Source organism: Pipistrellus hanaki (assembly GCF_964339955.1).
Source record: "Pipistrellus hanaki genome assembly, chromosome: 8".
NCBI lineage: Eukaryota > Metazoa > Chordata > Mammalia > Chiroptera > Vespertilionidae > Pipistrellus > Pipistrellus hanaki.
The window spans coordinates 74,114,968-74,141,006 of NC_140510.1; the positions used below are offsets into that span (position 1 = coordinate 74,114,968).

Below are 26,039 nucleotides of genomic sequence, written 5' to 3' on the forward strand. Positions count from 1 at the left end.
ATATCACCCATCTTTCTTGCTGAAGTTCGCCAAGTAGGCATTTTTTGTAAAATTTATAAAAGTTGTTTTCCGAAAATAAGTTTTATAAGGTAAAAAAGCAGTTTCTGAAATTAAATACTACTTGTTTTATTTAGGAAAGCTCTTTTTATCTGAACTGTACTACAACCATATGAAAACTATAAAAGTTTCTTCTACTCAGTCACTTGACTTTGTTCTTATCCCTACCAATTGCTGTATAGAAGGTAAAAGCAAACAATTTTTTAAAAAATGCCAAACAGGTAACCATATAACAATGCAATGCAAACTTTTTTTTCAAATAAGGTTAATTAACAAACTGCAGGACTTTAAAAGTTGCACATATTAAAACGGGGCAAACACTGCTGCTTCAGATACCCTGTTTCCCCAAAAATAAGACAGTGTCTTATATTAATTTTTGCTCCCAAAGATGTGCTAGGTCTTATTTTCAGGGGATGTCTTATTTTTCCATGAAGAAGAATACGGTACACATTTATTGTTAAATGAAAATAAAGGAAATTTATTACCTGTATACGGTAGTACGGTAATTGTCAACACAAACCAGACAAACTGAATCCTACAGTATCAAGAATTTACTCATTTATTCAATGACAATCATGTCATCATCTTCTGGAACATCATCATAACAATCCAATTCCTGAATTTCCTGGTGAATTTCTTATGACTCCATTTCTTTCAGAATCAGTGGACCAAATCTCTCATGTTTAGCCTGGGGGGGGGGGGCTTATTTTCGGGGGATGCCTTATATTTCACTCAGAAGGAAACCTGTAAGTAGGTCTTATTTTCGGAGGATGTCTTATTTTTGGGGAAACACAATTGCAGCTGTTACTCCAGAGCTGAAATAGACAACGCTGTTAAAACTCAAGCGTGAAGCAGAAGCCCTTAGGACCCAGTCTCAGAGGAAACCCACGTTGCTGGTACCCACTGAGGCTCCTCCTGAGCCTTCTGAACTGCAGACACCAACTGGGCACATGCATCTTGCAAGATGTCATTCACAATCACGTGATCAAAAAACTGGCCAAACTGAGTCTCCATTTTTTGGGCTAAATCCTCCATCTCTTGTAGGTCTTCATCCTTTAGGGGAAGTGAAAAGAATGCGGATAAAACAAACTCAACGGGAGGATTAGAGATGATAGCAGTTTGTTACGCTGTTACATTCAGATGCAAACTATTTTTTAAAAATTAGGTCAAATAAGTGTCCTCTATTTTAAACCAAAGGACATATGATTCTTTCTTTAGTCTTACTAATGTTTCCCTGGTCAAGGTTTTCCAAAATTGAATGATGGTTTGTAGACAGACCAATCCTCTCAAGTTCTGATTTAAACTTAAATTATCCTATTATTTAAACATTTGGAGTGCTCAAACCATATACAACATAAAACAAAAAAAATGTTTACCAATTAAATATAAATAAAACTTAAACATAAATTTTAAACAATCTAATAAGAATGGTGTTATTTTGTATATACAAAATGGTCACTTTTAACATGAGGATGGTAAAATGGTTCTATTGAATAGGCATTCCTAAATTACACTTTGCTTCATAATGACTTAATTCACCTATAATATTATCTATTTCTACTATTATGAAATGTTCATTCAGTGAAGGTTATTTGGCCTTCACTCAACACTAAAGCATTAAGTTCATTTCTGTTTTCTAATTTGTCCACAACAATTAAACTAGTACAACTTGTTGTCTATACAATCATAAACATAAATATAAATGCAGACACAGATCTTGTGGCAGTACTCCTTTACAAGGTGACCACACACATGATCCAGAAATAATTTTGTTAATTTGTCTACACTGTCATAAAAATGAGACTCAGGGACTATATCCATGGACTCCACTGTCTGAAATGCAAACTGGAGAATCAGACTTGTATGCATACAGAAGTCATTGAAATAAAAGATAAAAATGAGAGATAAATGATAATATAAAGACACCTGTGCTCACTTAGGCAACATATACACTATAATTAAAGTGATACAGGCATTCGTATAGTCCCTATATAAAGGATGGCATCCAAATTCATGATGCATTTTATATGTTTAATTTCAGTTTTGCAAGATAAAAAAGTTCTGGAGATCCTTTTCACAATGTGAATAAACTTAATACTACTAAACTATCCCCTTAAAACGGTTGAGATGTTAAGTTTTGTGTTTCATGTTACATGTTTTGTTTGTTTTTTACCGCACACACAAAAATAAGTGGAAGAAGTAAGATCTTGATCAAGACGATGACCATCTGTGTGCACAGACATGTAAAAATTCATTGAGCTTACACCTAAGATTTATACACCTTGCTAAATATATGCCATGACTTAAAATATTTAAGGTAGATTTACTTTTAAAAACTGGGGTTGGGAGGGGAAATCAGCAATCCTAGGAAAAGTTCACTGATTAATCTCACCTGGGTTGGCCCCTCTATTATTACCATCTTCATTAATAAAAATTTTCATGTTTAGAAATATATATAAAGTGTCTCATTACAAATGAGATATATTCACTAAAAGATTTAAGAAGTAAACTCCCAATGTTTGTATAAAATAAATAATTCATTTTAAATACAGATATCAGGCCTGTGTACACCCAGTTTCTATGTGGCTTTGCAAACTGTGGTTTGAAGGGTTAATCTAGACACCCTCCCTCCAAAAAAGAAAAAGAAAAAGGAAAAAAACAAGAGTAGCATTATAACAGTTATTAAACTTTAATATTTATAAAAGATAAATCATACGGCATTATTCATTAGAAACAAAAGTTATATTCCTTAATATAAGGAGGCTGTGGAAACAGTACAGTGATTTTACCTTGAATTTCATGTCCACAAAGTAGTCTGTAATGATCTTGGCATTTTTTCGAGATTGCTTCATAGAACTCAGGTTAGATGGCTTTATAAATATGACATAGGGCTTCAGTTCACGGGTTCGAGCCACTTGAATGCCCTACACAGAAATTAAGTGCACATTTAAAAACAGAAGTCTTACCCTAGTCAGTGTGGCCCAGTTGGTTGGAGTTTCATCTTATAACTAGAAGGTGGCAGGTTCCATTCCTCATCAGGGCACATACTCAGGTTGGGGGTCAATCTGGGATCCTTCTATCCAATGAGCCAAACAAGCTAGGGTGATAATTGATTCTTTTTGTAAGATCCTGACCCTTAGATATGGGAAATAGTCTTATCCTTAAAAGGTCAACAGTAACAGAATAAAACCTATATAGCAGGTGCCCAAAATGAATGGCATGCATTCATTACTATGAGAAGATGGGAAACATTCCACCACAGACCCACCTGAGGCTCTAAATCCATGACACAGATCTTCCCTTCATTGAGGACGGCTTGAACAGCATCCATGCTGGTGCCATAGAAGTGGCCTTTGTATTCTCCATACTCGAGCATCCTGCAAGGTGGGACAAAGAAAACAAGAACTCTTTCTACGGGTAAGATATTATTAGTAGTAACATGGAGATAAACTCCAGCAGCATGGAATAAAATACGGAACTTTGCTAGCACAAAAACTATCAGTGGAGAAAAAAATATTTGGAGATCTAGGACTTAATGAATTCAAATTCTCTAAAATTTGCACTTCTGCTGAAACCGGTTTGGCTCAGTGGATAGAGCGTCGGCCAGTGGACTGAAAGGTCCAGGGTTCGATTCTGGTCAAGGACATGTACCTTGGTTGCGGGCACATCCCCAGTAGGGGGTGTGCAAGAGGCAGCTGATAGATGTTTCTAACTCTCTATCCCTCTCTCTTCCTCTCTAAAAAAGTCAATAAAATATATTTTTAAAAAATAAAAATAAAATATATTTTAAAATAAAATTTGCACTTCTATTCTGCTCCCTCTCAGAGCCCAGTGACTGGTTTACTAGTATAGCAATGTACATTCTTGGTTAATTCTTCAGAAACAAAAATCAATTTCCTCAGAAGCTTCGAGCAGTGCTTAAAATAGAGACTCTAGTTGGAATGTAAAACAAGCAGAAGTGAGGATCGGATTCTGAACATCTAGCTTACCTGTGACTACACACGAGGCTTTCAAATGCTTCCTTTGACACATAGTGATACTCACGTCCATCTACTTCATAACTCTTTTTGGAACGAGTAGTATCTGTCAGAAATTTTAAAGATGTTAGAGTCTTCAAAATGTTTTGATTCATTACAAAACAGATAATGTATATATAAGTATGTAGACAAAATACTAGAACCAAAAAGTAGTCTGACTTGTTGATAGTAAAGTAGTTCTGATATCAAAATTATTTAATCTGTAAGCCTTTATTTAATGCTCATAGTGTGGACAAGAATATATTAGGTTTTAAGCCAGGATAGGGATACCCTAAGGGAACACCTGATATAACTTCTAAATAAGCACCAGTGAATTATGTATGAGCTCTAATGTACCTCCCAGGTAGCAATATCAGCAGTATGTTTTTATATAGTGCACTTCACAGATCTCATGTCACCCCTTACACTCCTAGCTAGGTGAGATGCTATTACCATAGCTACCTGAAGATTTTAGAGAGTAACTAACTTGCTCACATACATAGACTACAGAAAAGAAAAGTTGAGAACAAGTACCCAGGTATTCTGTCTCCTCCTAGACTAATCTTTTCTACTGCACCAGAGTGTCTGAGATTTGAAATGGAGAAAGCCAAGGACAGTCCGCAGTCTGTGGGGAATGGTGATTAGGGATCTCCAGAAGGGAGAGGTCAGGGGGTCTGAATTCAATCTGATTGGTTGATATGAGCACTTTGGTATCTTCAGCTTAAAGAACATCTGGTATGAAACATAAGAATCCACTGACTACCTAAAATCGATTCATTGTCTGCTCATCCATGTATTCAACTAACGTGTACTGAGTACCTCAAATCCACCTCTATGCCAGCCAATCATTTGTGATTTCTTCCACACCCTGAAGTATCTGGGGTCCCCTTCGGCCTCTTTCTACTGAGACTTCCTCTTTGGCAAAGCTAAGACAGCCCAGGGGTCGCCCTCCCATATAATCCACCCTCAGCTGGTCCTTGGGAAACATCACAGCACTTTTTACTGTGACAGACTCTCACAGGGTAGCCACTTCCAAAACCACAGCCATTGGTCACGTCCTCCAAGCTCTATCCTTTAGATAGTTTCAGGTTCAGTTTGACACCTAAATTGCAGGAAACTCATATTAAGTTCTTTAAGTGGTTTTCTTAAATTCCTCTGTCTCAAGTTGGGGTGAAGGGGAAGTACCCACAAGCTCCTCCCACAATGTATGGTATAATCACACTTACAGTTACATGGCATTATATGTGCAAATATTATACATTTTAATAAAAAAGCAAATAAGAATCAAGTGCAGTGCCAGGAAGGTATTTATATGACTGCTAAGAAATGGAAAAAGGACAGTCATCTTTTTAAAACCTAGTTAGTAATTCATTTTCCTCTGTAAAAATAAATACAGTTAGAAATTTTAAGAACTATTCCTCATGTCTTATATTTTTTCAACAAAGAGGGTAAGACATAACTAAGTAATCTTGGTGCCTCTGCAGATGCAAAGAAATTTTTACCAAAACATGAACTGTGTTGAGAGAGAAACAAAACGTACGTGGCACAGCGCTCTGAAAATGGTCAGGATTAACTTCAATGAGTTGTCTTCTCAGTTCATTCACTCCAACACCAGAAGGCCCTACAAGAACAGTCACAGACAGAACTCATCAGATGTGGTGAATCACATGTCAGCCTCCCCCTGAGAAACCTGGGAGCAAATGTTCTCAGGGTGACAGCTCCCAGGAACGGGAGCAGCGGCAGAAGAGTCCTCATCTTAACATGCAGAAATGAGGCGGGGAGTTGCAGAAACTGCCAGCCCAGCAAACCCCGTCTAAGGTGGGGCCCGGTGCGAATGCTCTACCTCGTCTCAGAGCCTCGGCCTGTCCTCTGCAAATGAGGTTTCTGCCGACTCACCACCCAGAAGCCAGGCTCCACAGTGAGCGGTGCTGTGGCTGACAGAAGTCAGGGCGCTTTCCCCACAGGCAGGTGAGTCAGCACCCCACGTGCCCCCGGAGGCAGGGCGGACCTGGGGCACAGAGCCAGTGCTTCGGGGACTGCCCTGGGTTAAATGCTCTTCGTTTGCTGCGGTAAATCCCTGGTAACTTTGGAACGAGGGGCCTTGCAGTCCCCTTTTGCACTGTGCGCTGCACACGGGGCAGCTGGTCCCGGCTGTAAGCCATGCTGTTTGCCCCACAGGGACCTGCCCTGATCACAGAGGAGGGGGCAGTAAGACGAGGTGACTGCCACTGCAGGGACCACCTGGTGGAGGTCTGGGTCACAAAAGGCCCATCCACACTCATGTGCCTTGTTGCTTAGCACCAAGGATACGGTCCAGGAGTTTTTGTCCCTTAAAAGAGGTGGTGACAAATTTCTTTTAAAATGGATCTTGAGGATTTTTTCCTTACACAGACTAATGATCCAGTCTGCGAGAACAGTCATTTATGCTTAGAGAACAAATTCTAATCAGGCAAAAAAGCAAATAAATAAAATAAAATAAAATAAAATAAAATCTCAGTTATGGTCTTACCACTATACAACCTGTTCTTCTCCAAGTTCAAGTACAAGACAGCATGTGACATTCAACTATAGACAATAAAAGCACGAGGCATTAAGGGTTTACCTCTAAACACGCGCACATAAAACGGGCTTTATTTTTCACGCTGTCCTCATGGCAGCCCCTAGACTAAAGAGTTGTGCTTTCCCACTGCACCCAGCGAGGCCACCGAGAGGAGAAGGGAGACCTCACTGAGGAGGAGAGGCTGCCTGCCCGGATGGGGATGGATGGGACGTACCCACGAGCACGATGAGGCGGTGCGTGTCCGAGGGGCGCCGCTGGTGCCTCACCACCTCCTCGTAGGGGGCCCTGGGGCAGCGGCCGGGGCACAGGGCGGGCAGGAGAGACTTCCTGCGGCAGAGGCGCATGCTGCGGCGGAAGCCGGCTGGGCGGGGAAAGCACAGAACGTGAGACCCAGGCAGGAGAGCCTCCTTCCAGCGTCCACCCTGGTGGACACGCAGCGACTGCGATCTAACGTGCTAACGAGCAGAGCCATGCCTGCCTGGCGGAAGGAGAGAGGAAGGGATAGAAGGCAAAATAACAAGATGCCCAGACGTTACCTCGAAGTGTCACCCACCCAGCGCCCACTCTGTGCCAGATGCTGGTCAGATAATGGCCAACGAAACTCATACAATGTACATGTTAGGGAGGAGGAGAGACAAAAATCAACAAAAGTGAGTGCTCAGGTGGAGGATTGGTGGGTAGAGAGCTGACAAAGTGCTTCTGCAGGCAGGTGGTTCAGTCCAGTGTCCGAAGCGTGGACACCGATCAGGTGTCTGGATGAAGTAACGGAGCCAGCTAAGGAGGCGTCTGGGGGGAAGAGCAGACCGGCTGAGGGAACACTGCAAAGGAGCAGAGGAAGGGGCGAGCTTGAAGCGCCTGAGGAAGAGCATGGAGCTTGTGTAGCCGTGGGCAGTGAGCAGGAGGGACAGTGGTAGGAAGTGGGCTGGAGAGGAAGCTGGGGAGGCCACACAAGGGGTCCCACGTTGGATTGTGGTCAAAGTGGAGTGGGAAGTCACTGGGTGGTCAAGAGGGGGGTGTGACATGATTTGGTTTATGTTGGAAGAACTCCTCTGGTTGCTGAAGGCCGGATGTAAACTGTAGGCCCAGGAGGCAGAGGGTCAGGGGCCAGCAGTTCAGGGGCCACTCCCAGATGAGGGGGCTGGTGGCTCAGGCCAGGGTAGAAACAGTGGAGCAGGCTGATTACTCACAACCTCCAGATGGAAGCACTAAGACACAGACAGTACCAGTGGCTGCTCATAACTGTGTGTTCAGTGGCAGAGTTGGACATTTCAGTCGTGATTTGCAAACTCCTGGAATCCTACCTAATCTGTCCACTGAACCTCAGAGCTTTCTGGAAGTGCCAAAGCTGCTCCCAGGCCCTCTCAGTAGGTAGAGCTGGAGATTATATATGCCTCTCTCTCTCTCTCTCTCTCTCTCTCTCTCTCTCTCTCTCTCACACACACACACACACATCCATATTTGCATCTATATATATTGAAAAGCATGAGTTCACACCAATACCTTCAAGGCCAATTCAGCACTACAGGATTTATCTTAGCATGCCTGTCCCCCCGCCAATCCTTCCACATGTGTAACTCCTTTCTCTAACAAAGAAAAACAGCTCTTATTATCCTCAGTACATTTACCTATTGTATCACTTAAGAGCACTTGTGGGACAGTCTGGCAGAATACAAAATATTTATACTGGGTAAATAATTAGAAATATCCACTGGAAACCAGATGAATAACAACGAAGGATCAACATATCAGAATATAGACACTCACTCACACACACACACACACACACACACACAAAAGATAGAGAAAAACCAGAACAAGGAACAAGGTTGGAAATGTCCATCAACAAAACAAGCTATCAGAGGATTGTCAGGTACGAAAATAACTGAGGAAGTGCCAAAGACCCACCTCTGATTCAGCCAAACCTACCGATAAAGAACTTCTGACCATAGCCAACGAACTCCTCCTTGTCTGGGGCACAGAGAGTGGTGGGAGCGGGATACATGGGGAAGGAGGAGAAGTTTACTTAGAACAGAGTCATGCAATTCTCTCCAAACCTTCATGGACACTATTTCAGTTGATGGCAGCACCACTTGTCTTAGCCTTGAGTGTCTAAGCACTATCCATCCAATCGCGTGTACCAAACTATTTACATGGAGACACCTTCAGAATTTTAGCAGTACACTTCATATAATCTGTCTCATATGATTGGGAACAGGAACCAATTTTAGGCTTATGTGAAGTTATAAGAAAGATAGTGAACCATTGTAAAAACATGTAAAAATTGGGTATATATCCTTAAACATGCCCAAAGTAAACTGATTAAAAACACACAGAGAGGTAACCGGCTCTGGCTTTAACTTGTAGTTATTGATTTCTGCAGGTCCTGTAAGTAAGCTCTTTGTCAGCGATGGGTTTTAATCTTCTCTACCAGAGGCTCAGTGCACTAAATTCGTGCATGGGTAGGGTCCCTAGGCCTGGCCAGCCATCAGGGCCGATCAAGTTCTCTGCCTCCTGGCCTCCCCACCTCCTCCTTCCCTCACTCCCTCAGCACCCCACTGCTGCTGGCTGCCTGCCATGTTCTATGCCACCCTCTAGTGGTCAGCACATGTCACAGTGAGCGATCAAACTCCTGGTCGAACTCCCCATGAGACAATTTGCATATTAGCCTTTTATTATATAGGATTATTAAATGACTCATTCTATATAGTTAGTATTTGCTCTACAGCTGCCCATTACTTTTGACTATTCAAGAATGGGAGAGGCAAAAAGGGAAGAATACTGTCCAGCGGCCCTGAAACTCCTGCCTCTGCTTCCTCTGGGGTCTCAGTAAACTTGTTATAAACACCAGAAAGAAATATTACAGAAATGTCATTTCCAGTTACTTTTTACTAACATCTGTTTCTCATCACTTACACAACCCTGTTCTGATCATTGGAAAAAAAAAACAAAGAGCATTTGTTCATAGAATGAACTGACACATACAAGCTTTTTCTCTTAACCTTCATTTTCTTAAAAAAACAAACAAACAAACAAAAAAACCCCACACATTTTAAAATATAAAGAAAACACTCCAATATCGACTCCATCTCTGGTAAGTAAGCATATTTTTCTAACTGAAATACGTTAGTAAGTTTAAAAGGAAATGATTACTTAGGGATATATTCATCAAGCTGAATTTCTTTGTTTATTTTTAAATATTTTCTATGAGATTGAATAGTTCAGCCTTAAAATATCATGAGTCTATCTTAAAATGTATTCTGTCAGGTATTCACTTTGAGGCACTGAATGACCTTAAACATAGCTTTATTTGGTTTACCCAAGAAATAAAAACAGTTACCTTCTGAAAGTTCCTCTGGGCATTTGAGGAAGTGTAAAAATAAATAAGTAAACATGAACAAGTTAAGCCTTTGAGATCAAGCAGCCATCAAATAAAGACAATGACGAAGTGAGGCAGTCACGTCCCCCTGAGAGAAGCTGGGAGTCCTGGGAGTCCTGGCAGAGCGAACAGCAACCCCCTTCACGCTACACACACACACACACACACACACACACATACACACACCCGCCCAGAGCCATTGGCATGACCCTGCTGCTGGGGGCACAGTAGCTTTTTCTGCAAGTTGCTTATCTGGACTCTCCCTGAAGGCTTTTTAGCCATGAAAACTCCTCTCTCCTTGGCATGGAATGAGGCTTGAAAGAGAGAAATTATAGAAAGGCAACTCGTTTAAGCCTCCGCTGTCCTGCTCCCCCAGAGGCCCCTGGGCTGCAGCCTGGGAAGCCAGGAAGAGGAGGAAGGGGGCAGGGGCCTGGGTCCGGGCCTGGGGCAGGAGCTGCCAGAGGGAGCCTGAGTGTCCTCCTTCCTTACCCTCACCCACGCACCCGCCCATCCCCAGCTGGCCCCTTGAAGACAGGCGAAGCTGAGCACAAACATTTCCTTGAACACGGTCAGAGGAAGAGAACTTGCCTTACGTGAACTAGGGGTAATGTGCCCGAGCAGTTATAGGTGACGAAAGGAGAAAACGAGGAAGCACACACTTGCAGGAGGGTGGGTAATGCTAACAGGCCCCAGAAGGTGGCCAGTTTTCTAAAGATATTCTGAGGGCTCTCTGTTGCTACTAATGATGCCGACATTATTTTGAGGGACAGACACTTGGTGATATCATGTACCATCAGTAATAACAGATCACACATTAAAGAAAATAACGGATTTGGTGCCCATCACTCACTATCCAGGTTATCTGCTATCAGCATGCTATACACACAGTGTGTGGAATTGATTGATTTTTCAGCAGTTGCAAGGCCGTGTCTTTTTTTCTGTTCAAAGTCTCTCTCCATAGTGACTGTCTCATAAGCCACCAGCTCTCCGTGTTTGTCTGGTGAGAACTTCCCTCGCCATTGTGTACAAAGAACTTCTCGCATATTTGTAATGAGTTTTGTTCCGCAGGTAATTCAGAGCATAGTGCAGGGCGGTGTCATGGACGGCACCCCTTCTACCCTTCCCGACTCCCACCAGTTAGAGGCCAGGGGTGCCCTTCCCCAAGGTGACACCAACTATGCCCTCGCAGTTCCAAAATGGCCCTACTGGTTAAGGTGAAATTTACCTCTCACCACTGTACTGTTGATGAATTTAAACAACGCTTGTGTCCTATCCTAAACAGGTGTTCAAACTCCACCGAAATCTGAAACCCTGTATACATTTTAAAATCAGAACCACATACTCGTGTTTTACTTACCAGATTCAAACGTTTCTTTGTCTACGGTTTTCCATGGAGGCAAAACACCAAAAGTGTCATTATATTACAGGTCATACTCAATCTGTAGTCTAACAGCATAATCCCCTGTCCCCGTGCTTCTGCACACACACCAACTGTAAAATGTGTTCTTAAATCTGGACAAAATCAGTGGTGTCTCTTTGGCACGTATCAGTCTTAAGTGAGAGATGGTGTTGAGCAGTTGGGCCATGATATCAAGCAAGGGTACAGTAGGAGCTTAAAATAAACGACACAGGAGAGAATAACTAGAACTAGGCTCAAAGGGGAGGGACAGGCAGAATGTCGGGGGGAGCTCCTATAGGTGGTTGGATATTTGCGCTGTTCAAGGGCCATCCAGATGCAGGAGGGGTTGCCCTGCGGAAGACTGGGGGCTCCTGAGCCAGGGAAGCATGGTAAGGAGAATGAGTATATGAATGGTTTGAAACCGACTTTCTCATCAGTTAAAATGTTCTTGTTCGTGTTGGAAAGAGATACTGAGGATTAAGGAGCTAGGTTTTATTGAAATATAAAGCAACATCATCAATCCACACATCCTTGGATCAGGCAATGCTGCATCAAACGTATTCATTGCAGCATTGCTTATAATAAAAATAAGCTGTTTAAAAAATATGAAGTGGCTTTTTACGTACCAAGGTGGAATCATCTCCAAGATATATATAATGCCAAGTTAAAAAGCCAGGAACAGAACAGTTTGTGTAGGGTTTTATTTGAGGGTATTTTTATTTGTGTGTGTGTGTGTGTGTGTGAGTGTGTGTGTGTGTGTGTGTGTGTGTGTGTGTGTGTGTTTAAGGTAAGTATCAGTGTGAGAGAGAGTAGGAAAAAATGTACATCCCTGCTTTCATATGCACAGAACGTGTCTGGAAGGATTATGGAAGAACCTGGGTGCATTTATTGCCTCAAGAAATAAAACTGAGCCAAAACCGGTTTTGCTCAGTGGATAGAGCATCGGCCTGCGGACTGAAAGGTCCCGGGTGTGATTCCGGTCAAGGACACGTACCTTGGTTGCGGGCACATCCCCAGTAGGGGGTGTGCAGGAGGCAGCTGATCAATGGTTCTCTCTCATTGATGTTTCTAACTCTCTATCCCTCTCTCTTCCTCTCTGTAAAAAATCAATAAAATATATTTTTAAATCAATTAATTAAGTATAGAAATGTAAAAAGTTCTCATATATTTCTCAAATTTGGAACCTGTACTATTTATCTATACTATAATCTATCAGAAGATGGTACCAGACTATATCAAACTATACATTTTTCTTTTTAAATATATTATATTTTATAGTATTTCTCATGGTGGTTTCTCTATGTTCCACCTGAATGTTATTCAATGTAACACCCCAGTGTTACTGGGATCATTTCCAAGGTACTGATTTCTAGAAGGTTGGTTAGACCTGGAGACATCCCCATAGCTGGACTGCTCTTCCAAGTGTCAAAACCACAGAAAAAGGGTTCATTTTACACCTTTCTAACAGAGGAAAGGCCTGTGGCCCCTTTGGCTGGCTCTGCTTAAGAGACTCTGGCCCTGAGGTGCTCCATCTTTCCGCTGCTGGTAAATCTATCAAGAGGCAATGTTACCTGCTTCCACACACTTCTCGTCAATCTTCATGTCGTCGTCTATGCAAGAGAAGAGGAGAACTTAAGTGTGTTATTATAGCATCACAAACAAGACTGCCTACATGCAGGCTTCTGTCAGTAAAGCACAGGCCACCTTTAAGAACGCCACTCTTACAACTATTGCTCACTCACGGGATAAAAAAAGGCTCCACTGTGTTAAATGAAGATGTATGATATGGGCAGCTACAAATTTTAAAGAATGGGCTTTCAGAAGCTGGATAGAGGAGTTTGCCTTGTAAGTGTCAGTTTCTTTCTGTAAATGGGAATAGTAATAACACCTACCATATAGGATAGGAATAAATAAGATGATGAAAAGGCACGAGGCAAACACTCAGTAAGTGTTAACTAGTTTTACCTTAGCTTGGTTATGTATAAGAGAATAAAAAAATATAACTTTTAAAGGCATTCATCCTAGTCCTGAAAACCCTTTACAACAGCGATTTTCAACCAGTGAGCCACAAGAATTTTCCAATCATTCAACACCTGACTGTTTATCCGGGGGCACTGACCTCTTTCCCTTAGATTGTCACATAAGAAAATGACAACAGCCAACACAACAATAACCGTCCAGTGTGAATGCCCGGAATTGACCTGTGTGTTTAGGTCATAGAACAGAGTTGCATCTTATTGGTCGGGTAGCATAATAAGGTTGCATATGATTAGTTAATTCGCGGTACCAGAAGTCCTTATATACAAGTACAAGCATCTGCTTTTTTAAAAAGTCACTTTGTAAATTAATCGAAATTATAAAATTTGCCAGATTGGCAAAAAATAATTTTTTTTTGGTGTGCCGCAGAATTTTAGTAATTAGTTTATGAGCCATGAAATGACAAATCGCTGCTTTACAACATGACCCCAACCCAACTTTAAAGGCCACTGTCCACTGCCATCCCTCACAGATCTTACACTCCTGTTAGCCGGCATCACTGGCTCTTCCTCTGGGCCTCTGCTTAAGCTGTTGCTTTTGCTATAATGTTCAAGGTCCCTTTGAAACCTGATCAAAATGAATATCCCTGCCGTTTTCAGGACGGCATTTTCTTCCTGCTTCCTGGAACTCTGCAGCTGCACATCTGTCTACCTTGTAATGTAACCACTGGGTGTCACCCGCCCAGACTGCGCCTGCAGAGCGAGAATGTCTTACTAATGTCTGCGTACTTTCCAGGTCTTTGTACAACGTCCTGCACATAGTAGGTACGTGGATTATTTATTAAACTGAGTTGAATTTTCCTCTTAATATCAAAACATACTTTATTTCAGCATTGTACCTCTGGGCCTAGCACAGTGGCCAGGACTTCCCTGGAGATCAATAAATGGTGTTTTAATAAATGTGTTAAGTATGTTTTAAAAGTACATATTATATTCTATATAATAGACTATGATGTTATAAAGTAGTACTTATCACCTCCTGAAAAGGCACAGCATTAATCAACATTTTTAAATAAAATATTTCACATGAAACATTTTATGGAATAAATTCTATTTTATAGAGAAGGGGCACAGATAAACAAGTAGTGTAGCTGAGATTTTCAACGGTGTTATTTAATGCCTTATCTTTGTTTAGAGATTATTTTCTACATTAATAGTTTAGTAGGGGTGTCGAACTCAATCAGAGAAGGGGCCAAAATCTAAAATCCAGCCTAAATCGCAGGCCGAATGGTTTACTGAACAGTCATAAACTGACAATGTCATAAACTGACAGCGGAGTGCAGTGATGACAGCGCGGTGCGGGCCACATTGCAAGGCCTGGCGGGCTGGATTTGGCCCGCGGGCCTTGTGTTTGACACATGTGGTTTATAGCAACAATGAATTCATTAGTTCCTAGGACATAACTAGTTTGTTTTTGTTTTTCTAAAGGCAAACAAAAGCTATAGTAACAGCACAAGTAGCCCTGACTTTTAAACTTGTCATTCTGGGATCTCATAGAGCTACTGATTTTTTCTCTCAAAATCAGCAAGTCCATACTGCTGGCTAGGGTGGCTGCTATTGTGAAGACAGTATGTGTAAAGCAGTTGATTCAAAAGTGCGGAGCAGTTTCCTAACTTTCTTTTTTTTTCTTCTGAGTTCTTATGGTGGGCTGCCTTCAACTTTGGGGCTGTAAACTGTAAATGTTAGTTCTCTTTTCTTTTATTCCTCTCAGGGTTAAGACAATATACTGTGTGTGTTCTTTTGACTGTCATCTGTCCATACATTGGGGCATTAGTGACTCGCACACCACTAGGTACATAGGAAGAGCTTAATAAACAGCTGAACTGAATGGAGCTGATGAGAACTACAGGGCATTTCTAGGAGACTTTGGAGATGAGGGTTTTCCCCAATGCTATTTTTTACCTTCTTCCATAGAAATCGCTGGATACAGACAAATGATTGAAGCAGAGAGAGAGGTGGGGGAGAGAGGGGCACACATTAGTCTATACTCAGTTTCTCATATTAACTTACTTACAATATAGAAAAGCAAAGAGCCAAAATTATAGTAATTAATATTCTGGGCTTATTCTCCAGAAATTTAGTAAAGATTTAGTAACAAAATGATAAGTGAATAGCCTATAGAAACTAATATTGTTATGAGCCTTATTAAAATTGGTGATCTACTTGTATCTGGCAAATCCTACTTTTCATCCCAATAAAAGATTGCATTCTACTCACTTCTGAATTAGTATGCTCAGTTCAGCATATTTTAGGAACTTGTATCTTGACAGGAAGGGAGGTAGGGAGGAAAGGGAAAGAAAGTGGGAAAGACAGAAGGATGACAACTATAAGTGCATCTTCAGTAAATAACTTTTTGATAACCATCTGCAAACTAACATAGGCCTGGAATTTTTCAGTAAGTCTTCATTAATAAAAACGCCCAAATCTCTCGACTCAGTAAACTGCTCCTGGGATTTTTGTTTCCTAAGGTAACATATAAGCAGAGCAGGAAGATGCAAAATGATATCTACTGTAGAATCATCTACAATATTGAAAAAGAAATGATCTAATAGTTTAGAAAGTGATCGCACTCCATCAAAAACATCCCTGTAAGAGGTGACCCTTTGAGTCAGTGGCTCCAGCCCTGGCATTCCTGGCCTTAGGGATTAATAGGGTGCAAGCTGTTTTCAGGGTGAGCTTTTCAAAAACACTGATACGAATTGCACCTGGGCTAAATGAGCAAATTGCATGTCACCCAGAGGCCATACTAGTTTCCAGATACTGATTAAAGTTTTGTCAGCATTCCCACGTGTCTCTGAGAAATGAAATAGGAAAATGAATTACAGGAGTGTTTCAATATGGCTTGATAAACAAACTTTGTTAAAACACAAAGGAGGCTGGCCTGCGTGGCTCAGTGGTGGAGCATCGACCTACGAACCAGCGAGGGTTGCAGGCTCAATTCCCAGTGGGGAGCGTGCAGGAGGCAGCCAATCAATGATTCTCATCATTGATGTTTCTATCTCTCTCTCTCTTCCTTCCTTTCTGAAATCAATAAAAATATATTTTAAAAATAAAAATAAAGATCCTGTCTTGGGCAGGAAGCCAGTTTGCCACGGTGCACGTGCAGGGATTGAGATGTCAGCACACTCACAGGTGGGTGATTTGAGGTGGGTGTGGGGCTGGTATGGCTGAGACCACCAGAACTCTCGTCGCTTCCTACAAAAAAAGAAATGCACTATGAGAAGAAAAATCAACCCAGGTCAACCCAGGAGGCATAGATCCAGGTCAGAATGTTCCTAGAATCTTGCTGCCTCTGCCCAAGGGAAAAAGATTTCTTCCCCAAACACATTGTCAAATACGTTCTCTAAACACACCAACTTTCTCATGTTTCTCCTGCCTCATGGGATATTGTTAGAGCCACACTGACTCAGAGTAAAAATGTGCCCGTGTCCACTAGTTCGCAGGCCACAGGCCTCGTTACAGTTCCCTCCCCTCCTCAGCTGGTCTCACTAGAATGTTCTAGCAGGTGCTGTTTCCCTCTGGCTGTGGATGCCTGCCCTCCACCGTTCCTTTAGAGACAGTTCCTGCTATTGCTCCTCGTCCAGTACCCCTGGAATTTCGTGTGCCCCGTGCAGGACCCCCCAGAGCCTCCCCACCACATCTGCCCTCAGGAGACCATGGAGAAGGATCTCTTTGGGCCTTTATCCCTGTTTGTGTCCTCAGCCCCCAGAGCTCAGATCACCCCTGTCCCCTACACTCTAATCCCTGGAGACTGCCCACCAGGCCCCTCCCCGAGCCCTCTCACACACACCCAGCCCCGCCTGTGAGCCAGCTCTTCAATCCTCGCCCTCAGAAAGCCCAGGTCTCCCTGAGACCAGCTGTGCCTGCACCTTTCCCGGGGGAACCTGGCCCCTCCCCCTCCCAGTGGTGTCAGGCACAGCCGCTCTGGGGCAGGGGAGCCCCAATATGTAGCTTTTGCTAGTTCCTCTGATGTCTCTGTTCCTTCCAGCTGCCACCCTGACTTCGCTGAGCATGACTGAGAGAGGGGCACACAGCGGCTGTCAGCCGGCCCAGCGTATCATTACTCATGCCTGGAGCTCGGTCCGTGTCCTTGCTTGTCAGAGTATCTCCAGATGGTTCTCCCTCCTCCCTAGAATCCCCAGCTCTGACTATTATCCCCCCACCCCCTCCTTCTGGCGACCGCAGATTACTCCTGCTCGCTCACGGTCTGCCCTAATTCCCGAAGATGTGTCAGGCACACAAATACCTCTTCTAACATTTTGCCCTCATCCCTACCCTCTGCCCCAGAAATCACTTTTATCGGGACCCCCCAAAAACATCCATGTTGCTAAATTCAACAGTCAGTTCTCAGACTGCTCAATAGCAATTGACCTAGTGGATCAGAACACCAGACTGTTTTGATTTTCATCCTGCTTCAATTTTATTCTCAATATCCGTTGCTAGTTTCTTTTCGACTTCCTGGTTTCTTTACGTGGGCTGAGCCTTCCACCTTGTAAAAACGTTGTTTTGTTTTGTTTTGTTTTTGTCTTTACTCCCTTGGACTCAGTAGCACAGAAGCGAGGGTGATGGGTTGAGCTTCAGTATCTGAGGTTTCAACTCAGCCTTGAAAGGTTGAGAGAGGAGTTGGAACTACCACTTAAAGTTTAATTTGGTTTCCTACGTGTTTTCCCTCTTTTCTAACTGGAATGACTATTCGAGTCCTTCGGTATTTAATAAGCGTAAGGCATATGGATACGTCGGCACTTGGATTTTTAAGCTAGTGTGTGAGTTTGTCCATCTGCCTGTCTCTCTCTTCTCATCTGAACTGCAGGAACGGAGCCTGCGGAACGCTCTCTTTCCCGGTGGCTCAGTGCTGAGTCCGGGAGCCGCCCGCGCCTCACCTGGTCAGAAGGTGGCTGGAAGGGATGAGGCCTGCACAGGTGCCCGGGTCTGAGATCTTCCGGGCCTGCCACCACAGCGCATCAGTCTGGTCCACCACCTGGAGGATGTCCCCCTTCTGGAAAGGCAGCCCGGCCACCTGTGCAGGGGATGGTGGGGTCCTCCTGGGGCCAGTACTCAGTCATGGCTCGAACATACACCTGACGGGAGGGGGGGGGGGTGCATAATGGCACTATCAGAAGAACCCGTGCACGCCTGGGCCACCCAGACAGAATTTTCTTCCACTCTTCCATCGACCATTCTACCTCTCCTCTCCATCCTCACAGAAAAGGAGGGCTTGCCTCTCGAACTGAGTCTAAGAGCTATGGGAAAAGTGACTCTAGGAATATAATCTTAGTTCTCAGAGGTTTTGCTCAAATGTTCCCCATTCTTTTTTCTTGTTTTTCAATCCTCACCTGAGGATATTTTTCCATTAATTTTTAGAGAGAGGGAAAGACAGAGAAAAATATCAATGTGAGAGAAACACATCCATTGGTTGCCTCCTGCATGAGCCCCAACCAGGGCCCAGGCCGGGGAGGAGCCTGCAGCCAAGGTACATGCCCTTGACCAGAATCGAACCCGGAACCTTTTGGTCTGCAGGCCAACACTCTATCCACTGAGCCAAACCAGCTAGGGCATGTTCGCCATTCTTTATATGACTTCTTAACTTCTTGGTACCTCATCTCCTTTTATTGTATTCCTTTATTCATTTGCCTCTCGCGTCATCAGTATTGAAGAATATACACAGTATCGAAGAAGGGCACAACAGTCTAGAGAACAGTAGCACGAAGGCGCAGTACATTCTCACCATCTTCTGGCTGGTCACGGGCGGGTCAGAAACTGGAACCACCTTGAACATGATTGTGCCGCGAGACATGGCCTGGAAAATGCCAGAGGGGGAAGAATGACACATGGCCAAGTTCGGGGAGCTCCTGGGACTCAGCACAGGGAGCTCCAACTCAAATGCTCGAGTGTAACAGTGGTTTCCTCCTCAGGAACTCTCACAAGGGGTCACAGCTAAACAGGAAATTAGGAAGAAGTTCAGCTCTGCTCTGTCCTGGGCGGGGGGACGGCATACAGAAACAGACAGGGTCTGAGGCCTGGAAAGAGGACGTGTGGAGAGGGGTCAAGTCCCCTCACACTCGGTGGACACACCAGGGGCTGCACGGCCCGTTCAGCCTGGCATCTCCATGAGGCACGCAACGGCCAAGAGGAGACGATTACCAGAATGTGGATCACTTGCTCAGGGTCCAGTCCCTCAACCGCAACTCCGTTCACTTCCACCAGTTTGTCTCCGGCATAAAGCAAACCTAGGCAGCCGGGAACACAAGACAGAGAAGGGGACAACGGTATTGGCGAAGACAGGGGCACCTGTCCCAAAGCTCTGTGACAAAGCCGCTCACTCAGCCATGCTCTGACAGTGAAATACTAATGCTGATAGTAATAGAGCAAAGCAGTTATTCTAGTTTACACCACCACCAGAGTGCAGGAGAGCTGCATTTTCTACTTCCCCGCCAGCCCTGGATGTTAACTGATGGCGGCATTTTTATTTGTGCTAATCTGATGTGGTGAAATGGGAACTGGAACACTGGTTAGAAGATAACACTACAAGTAAAGATGTCAGGGTCCTGAGGAAATGATAAGTGGAAAGAAAAGGGGGAAACACCTCAAGAGAGACCCCGTGGAGAAACCTGGGGGTGAAGATCAAGCCTTGAGAAATACGAAGCAGAACAGTGGGGTGGAGAGAAAGGGGAGACAAGAAGCAGGATGATGTCATTGGCCAGAAACCAAGGAGGATGACAGTTTCGAGAAAGGCAAGGTCAACAACATCACATGGGCCAGAGAGGCTGGAGGAAGGGCCAGAGGACTTAGCAACGAGGAGATCCCGGGGGATTACTGTAAGGATGTCGGGGTAAAAGGCTGCGCCTGGGTTTGGGGCCATGGACAGTGAGGACAGGGGCGGCAGGGACAGAGCGGCTGGCTCCGGCAGCACAGAGTGGAAGATTCACGGCGGGAAGAAAGGACCGGCGAGAGGCGTTTCAGGAGGGGGAAGAGCTGTGCCCTTTGAGAGCAGGAGGACCGAGTGAAGAGTGAAAGTTGGGAACATAGAGTGAGGCTCACCGGGACTTGAATCCCAACTCAAATGGAGCAAGCTCGTTAATCACCGTGAGCCTCAGTTTCCCCCTCTGTAAAATGGCATGATAATACGGTACTTAGAGGGAACACGATGGTGGAGCCCAGGCGGAGGAGCTCAGAGAAGGAGGGACAGGATTCCTTTGGAATATGTACCCCTTCTTTCTTTGGTAACCAAGCACTGCAACGGCACTTATCACAGCCCCAGCCTTCGTTAGGACAGAGGGCTTTTCCTGCCCCGAAGACTAAACTGCCGAGCGTTGCCTAGTTTCCCGTCCCGCTTGTACCCTGGGGCGCCGGCCTACCGCTCCTCTCGGCCAGCCCGCCGCGGATCACTCTGGCCACCAGGAGGTCCCCGGTCATCTCGTGGCGCTTGATGGTGGCTCCCTGGGGAGAGAGTACCACGGGTTCCTCTTTGAGCTTCGGGACCATTCTGCTGGCTTCCCTCAGCGGAGCTCTGGTCTTTCAGATGAAGGCATTCCTACCGAGCAGGGCCATGCCAAGCCATCGAAAGGGAAAGGCCGCTTTAGCTGGTGTGGCTCAGTGGATACAGTGTCAGCCTGCATACTGAAGGGTCCCAGGTTCGATTCCAGTCAAGGGCGCATGCCTGGGTTGTGGGCTTGATCCCCATTAGGGGAAGTATAGGAGGCAGCCAGTCAATGATTCTCTCTCATCATGGATGTTTCTATCTCTATCTCCCTCTCCCTTCCTCCTCTCTGAAATCAATAAAGATATATATATATATATTTTTTTTTTTAAAAAAGGGAAAGGCCATTCAACATCAGCCGCCTGAGTTCTCTAACCGCACAGACATAACCACATGTAGAGCCTTCCAGAGATAAAGAAGCATCCCAGAATTACAACTAATCAAGGGGGGCTATTCTTAGAAAATCAAAAGAATACCTTTCTTAGCTTCCCGTTAATGGGGGTGGGGATGGGGGAAGAACTAGGCAAATACATTAGAATTGAGTGAAATACATTGGAACAGAGTGCCCCTCCCATGTCCTGAGTGCCTCAGACTGTGCCTGGGACCTCAGGCAAGAGCATGGCCAGGACACCGCTAGAGATAATCTAGTTCACAGTGAACCCCGGTATAATCCTAGCGGGAATTATAAAACGGCCGTCTTACCAGGGGCTGTTGGTTCTTCACCAAACAAACAATCCTCATTGCTTCCTCGCCCTCGGGGATGTTGTCCGGCAGTGGGGGCAGAAGGGGCTCAAAGTCTCTCTGAGCCACAGTGTCATGGGCACGGAGCAAGGCCTGGGGGCAGGGAAGGGCGAGGTGAACAAACGGCACACGTAGGACAGAGCTGTCTGGAAAACAGCGACTTGATGCTGTGTAAGACACAACAATGACATGTTTAGGTACAAACGGCAGGTCCCGTGGAAAGCAGTAGGACCTGCCTTCCGAGAGCACGTTTCGCCGGCATTTCTGCCCTTTCCCCGCTCTGCCTATGGGCCAGGCAGGGGCGTCTTGTCCATTTAGCAAGCACTTGCCTCAAAGTGTGGAGCCTGGAGGATCTGTCTCAGCTCCTGGGTCTCAGGGGAACCAGGGGCTGCATGTAACACCTCCACCACCTGGTCGGGGAGAAAGCACACGTTGTGAAATTGTTTAATGAGGGGGACAGCGGCCAGTTCCCCCCCTTTTAGTAAAGCTCCATGAGAAACCCTCAGCAGATGCATAATCATCCACCAGCCTTAGCCACGAGCGCCGCTGGTTTCTTTAAGAAGCTCTGGCAGTGAAATGCAGCCCCTCCCAGCTCTGCTGCTCTGGGGACTAAAAGCCACCTCACCTCGTGGGACAGCGCCTGTGCCCGGGAGGTGGCGGGAAGCAGTTTCTTCCCTTTGAATTCCTGGAGGCTGTCATACACCTGCAGAGGGCAGGGGAACGAGAACGAGAAGGGCGTGTCCACCGCAGAACCGTGGACATCCTGGGGGCCAGCATCCCCAAGGGGAGGAGCAGAGGAGCCGCACAAGCAGCAGGGCAGCGTGCTGGCCTTTAGGCAGGGGTCTCCGGTTGCCACGGAGAGATGAAGCCAAGCTGGTGGTTCTCATGCTCCAAAGTCTCTCCCCCTGGTTGCCATGGGAGAGTGATTTCCCTAACTGATTTCACTGAAAGACTCAACCTTTTCTCTTGTTAAAAAACCAGGAAAGCCGAAACCGGTTTGGCTCAGTGGATAGAGCGTCGGCCTGCAGACTGAAAGGTCCCAGGTTCGATACCGGTCAAGGGCATGTACCTTGGTTGTGGGCACATACCCAGTGGGGGGTGTGCAAGAGGCAGCTGATTGATGATTCTCTCTGATCGATGTTTCTAACTCTCTATTCCTCTCTCTTCTTCTCTGTAAAAAAATCAACAAAATATATATTTTTAAAAAAAACAAGCAAGAGGGGGGTTTCTAGGACTGAGGCCAATGCCCACTTGGGGCCAGACCCCCATGAGGCCCGGGGCCCGGCAGCTGGGCAGGACGTGAGCGCTGGGATCAGGGTTCACAGGAGAATGTGAGCCAAAGGCCAGGCACACACCTGCTTCTTTGTACTCTGCTCTTCCCTTTTGTTTGTGTTCCCCCCCTTTCTTAATTCTCCAGTAAGAGTTCATTTGTGAAAATTCTGACGTCACCTCCGCTGAGTCTTAGGAGTTTCTCCCACCACAGGGCCGAGGGTTGGGTCGGGCACACCGAGGCCTGCCTGTCTCCACGGTGCAGCCCTTCATCTCATTTTAGAAACATCGTTTATTCTTCGGATGCAGAACCAAGACCAAGAGGCCAGCACAGCCTAGTCCAGTGGCCGGCAAACTGCGGCTGGCGAGCCACATGCGGCTCTTTGGCCCCTTGAGTGTGGCTCTTCCACAAAATACCACGGCCTGGGCGAGTCTATTTTGAAGAAGTGGCATTAGAAGAAGTTTAAGTTTAACAAATTTGGCTCTCAAAAGAAATGTCAGTCTTTGTCCTGTTGATATTTGTCTCTGTTGGCTAATGAGTTTGCCGGCCGCTGGCCCAGTCCCCTGGCTGGAGAGCCGCACGCCCTGCTCGGCCTCAGGGCGGCGCTCAGTGTCCGGGACCCACTAGGGTGATGCGGGAGGCGGAGCGCAAAGCACAGACGCTGCGGTGTGAGCGGTGAGAGCGTGGTCCGCGCCACCCAGCCGGGGCTGAGCTCTCCAGGAGGGAGAGCACCTGACACAAAGCAGGTGGGGTCCCCACTTCCCTGAGATGTGATTGATACAGAACCCTGTGTGAGTTTAAGATAGGAACGGGGCTGCTTCGTGATCCCGGGCCCTCGGGGAGAAAAAAAAAAGGAGCTGCCATATCCTCGCTACCCCCTAACTTAGCTCCTTCCTAAACTGAGAGGTGTGTTCGCTCTCTCTGAGAACTGCCCTCTAAGAACTTCTTCTGCCTGGCCAGCGCGGCTCAGTGGTTGAGTGACGACCTATGAACCAGGAGGTCCTAGTTCAATTCCTGGTCAGGGCACTATCCCCAGTGTGGGGCGTGCAGGAGGCAGCCCATCCATGATTCTCTCTCATCATGGATGCTTCTCTCCTTTCCCGTCCCTCCCTCTCTGGAATCAATAAAAACACTGTATTTTCCGGCGTATAAGACGACCCCCTAATCTTACAGTTAAAACATAGGTTTAGGCCTATATTCGCTGTATAAGACTACCCCCCACTTCCGAGGCAACACCAGTTCTTTTTTTAATAGACTGCCTCTCTGACGCTGGCCAATCCGAGCAGGCTTTTTACTAGAACGCAGTGTACATATTCTGTACCCGAAGCTACACTGTGTTCTAGTAAAAAGCCTGCTCGGATTGGCCAGAGTCAGAGAGGCGGTCTATTAAAAAAAGAACTGGTGTTGCCTCGGAAGTGGGGGGTAGTCTTATACAGCGAATATAGGCCTAAACCTATGTTTTAACTGTAAGATTAGGGGGTCGTCTTATACGCCGGAAAATACGGTACACTTAACAGCCAAAACCGGTTTGGCTCAGTGGACAGAACTTCGGCCTGCAGCCTGCCAACTGGAGGTTCCCAGGTTCAATTCCAGTCAGGGGCATGAACTTTGGTTGCAGGCACATCCCCAAATAGGGGGTATGCAGGAGGCAGCTGATCGATGTTTCTCTCTCATTGATGTTTCTAGCTCTTTTTCCCTCTCCCTTCCTCTCTGTAAAAAAATCAATAAAACATATTAAAAAAAATACACTTAACAAATTAAAAAAAAAAACATTTTCCCCATTGGGATTTCCTGCCAGGGCCACGGCCCCGCTGGATAGGTGGTTCTTGCCCCCAGGATGGGCCAAGGCCTCTGAGTGTCAGGCGCACCTTGAGCAGAGCCTGCAGCCACGGGGAGTGGAGGAGGTCGTACAGGAGACACAGTCCGCTCACGTCTCGGCTGTAGAACAGATTCAGCTCTTGCAGCACAAGCCTCAGGGTTTGAGAGAGACCTGGGAAAGGCAGAGGGCAGTCAGGGTGGCAGGCAGGTGGAGGAGGCAAGGAAAACGGAGTGCACGAGAAGGACAAGCCAGCTGAGATGTGCCACAGGACAGATGGCTCTGAGGGGTGGCAATGACACTGAGTTTGAGCCCAGAGGATCTGCCTTCAGGCCCTATTCTGTCACTTGCTCAGAAAGTCAGCCAGCTACCTGGAACCCAGGTGCCTGCGGCAAGAAGAGAATATGCTGGCTCTCCCATAGGGCTCCTGCTAACGCCTGGTGAAATATAAGGTCATGGTACACAGGTGGAAGATGTGGTGAGAGCAATATTGTTTATATTCTCCCCAATCTTACCAGCTTATTCCAAATTATCTATTCTGGGTCCTCCTTCCCTAATTCAAACATAGAGTCATTTGTCTTTACACTTTCTGAAAATGCTTATTGAAGGTGTTATTTAAAAACTCTAACTCCCAATAAGGTTTTAATATACACCTCAGGATTCCACTGACTAAAGGGACTGGGCAGGTTTTTGTGAATGCCTGGGTTTTTAGGAGCGTTTTCATAGGGATTCTATTTGATGCAGCGACACTTTGAATGCGAACAAGTTATGAAGCTCTAGTTTTAAGTAAGACCTTGGGTCCATATCTTTCCTCTCTGCCTTGAAAATTACTTAGACTTATAACCAATACATGTGGTAGGACACTCGAAAGTGTACAGGATCCTATAGGAATCGCAGTGAATCTGCCAGAATTTTACCCATGTATTTGATCACCCATCCAGAGTGACGGTATCAGGCCAGCCTAGCTTAGAGGAGCCACGTACCATTCTCGGGACTGGACGGTGTAGAGCGCTTCAGGTCCTCCGTGTCAGGCATGTCTGCGCCTTTGTCTGAGGGGATCATCCTCCCGCCTGAGCTCCCACAAAGAATCCAGGCCTGGGGCACAGATCGATAGACAGCACACCGCTCACTCAACCACGCTGGCCATGCAGCTTTTGGGGCCCTGAAATGTATTTGCAACACACTTACTGGGCGAGCCAGGCACTGTGCTACCCACTGGGATCCTCCTCAAACAAGAAATCCTTGCCCTGTGGTCCTTACTCTGTGATCATCGCTAGTTGTGCAAAAGAGA

The 26,039-nt window shown here is 45.5% G+C and overlaps 1 protein-coding gene across 1 annotated transcript; it reads right to left on the minus strand.

Annotated features, from left to right (window-relative positions):
- Positions 1 to 664: 664 nt before the first annotated feature.
- Positions 665 to 25,810, minus strand: MPP4 (MAGUK p55 scaffold protein 4; the record flags this gene model as incomplete). The annotated part of the gene is given in 22 exon segments (XM_084893211.1): positions 665 to 1,110; positions 2,847 to 2,981; positions 3,326 to 3,434; positions 4,047 to 4,140; positions 5,614 to 5,694; positions 6,848 to 6,994; positions 8,560 to 8,601; positions 9,971 to 9,985; positions 11,367 to 11,387; positions 12,980 to 13,018; positions 15,347 to 15,364; positions 16,575 to 16,639; positions 18,325 to 18,458; positions 18,460 to 18,522; positions 19,170 to 19,241; positions 19,586 to 19,671; positions 20,800 to 20,881; positions 21,624 to 21,755; positions 21,992 to 22,072; positions 22,288 to 22,365; positions 24,801 to 24,922; positions 25,732 to 25,810. Coding segments are annotated over 22 exon segments (1,887 nt in total). The 3' UTR covers positions 665 to 918.
- Positions 25,811 to 26,039: the final 229 nt, after the last annotated feature.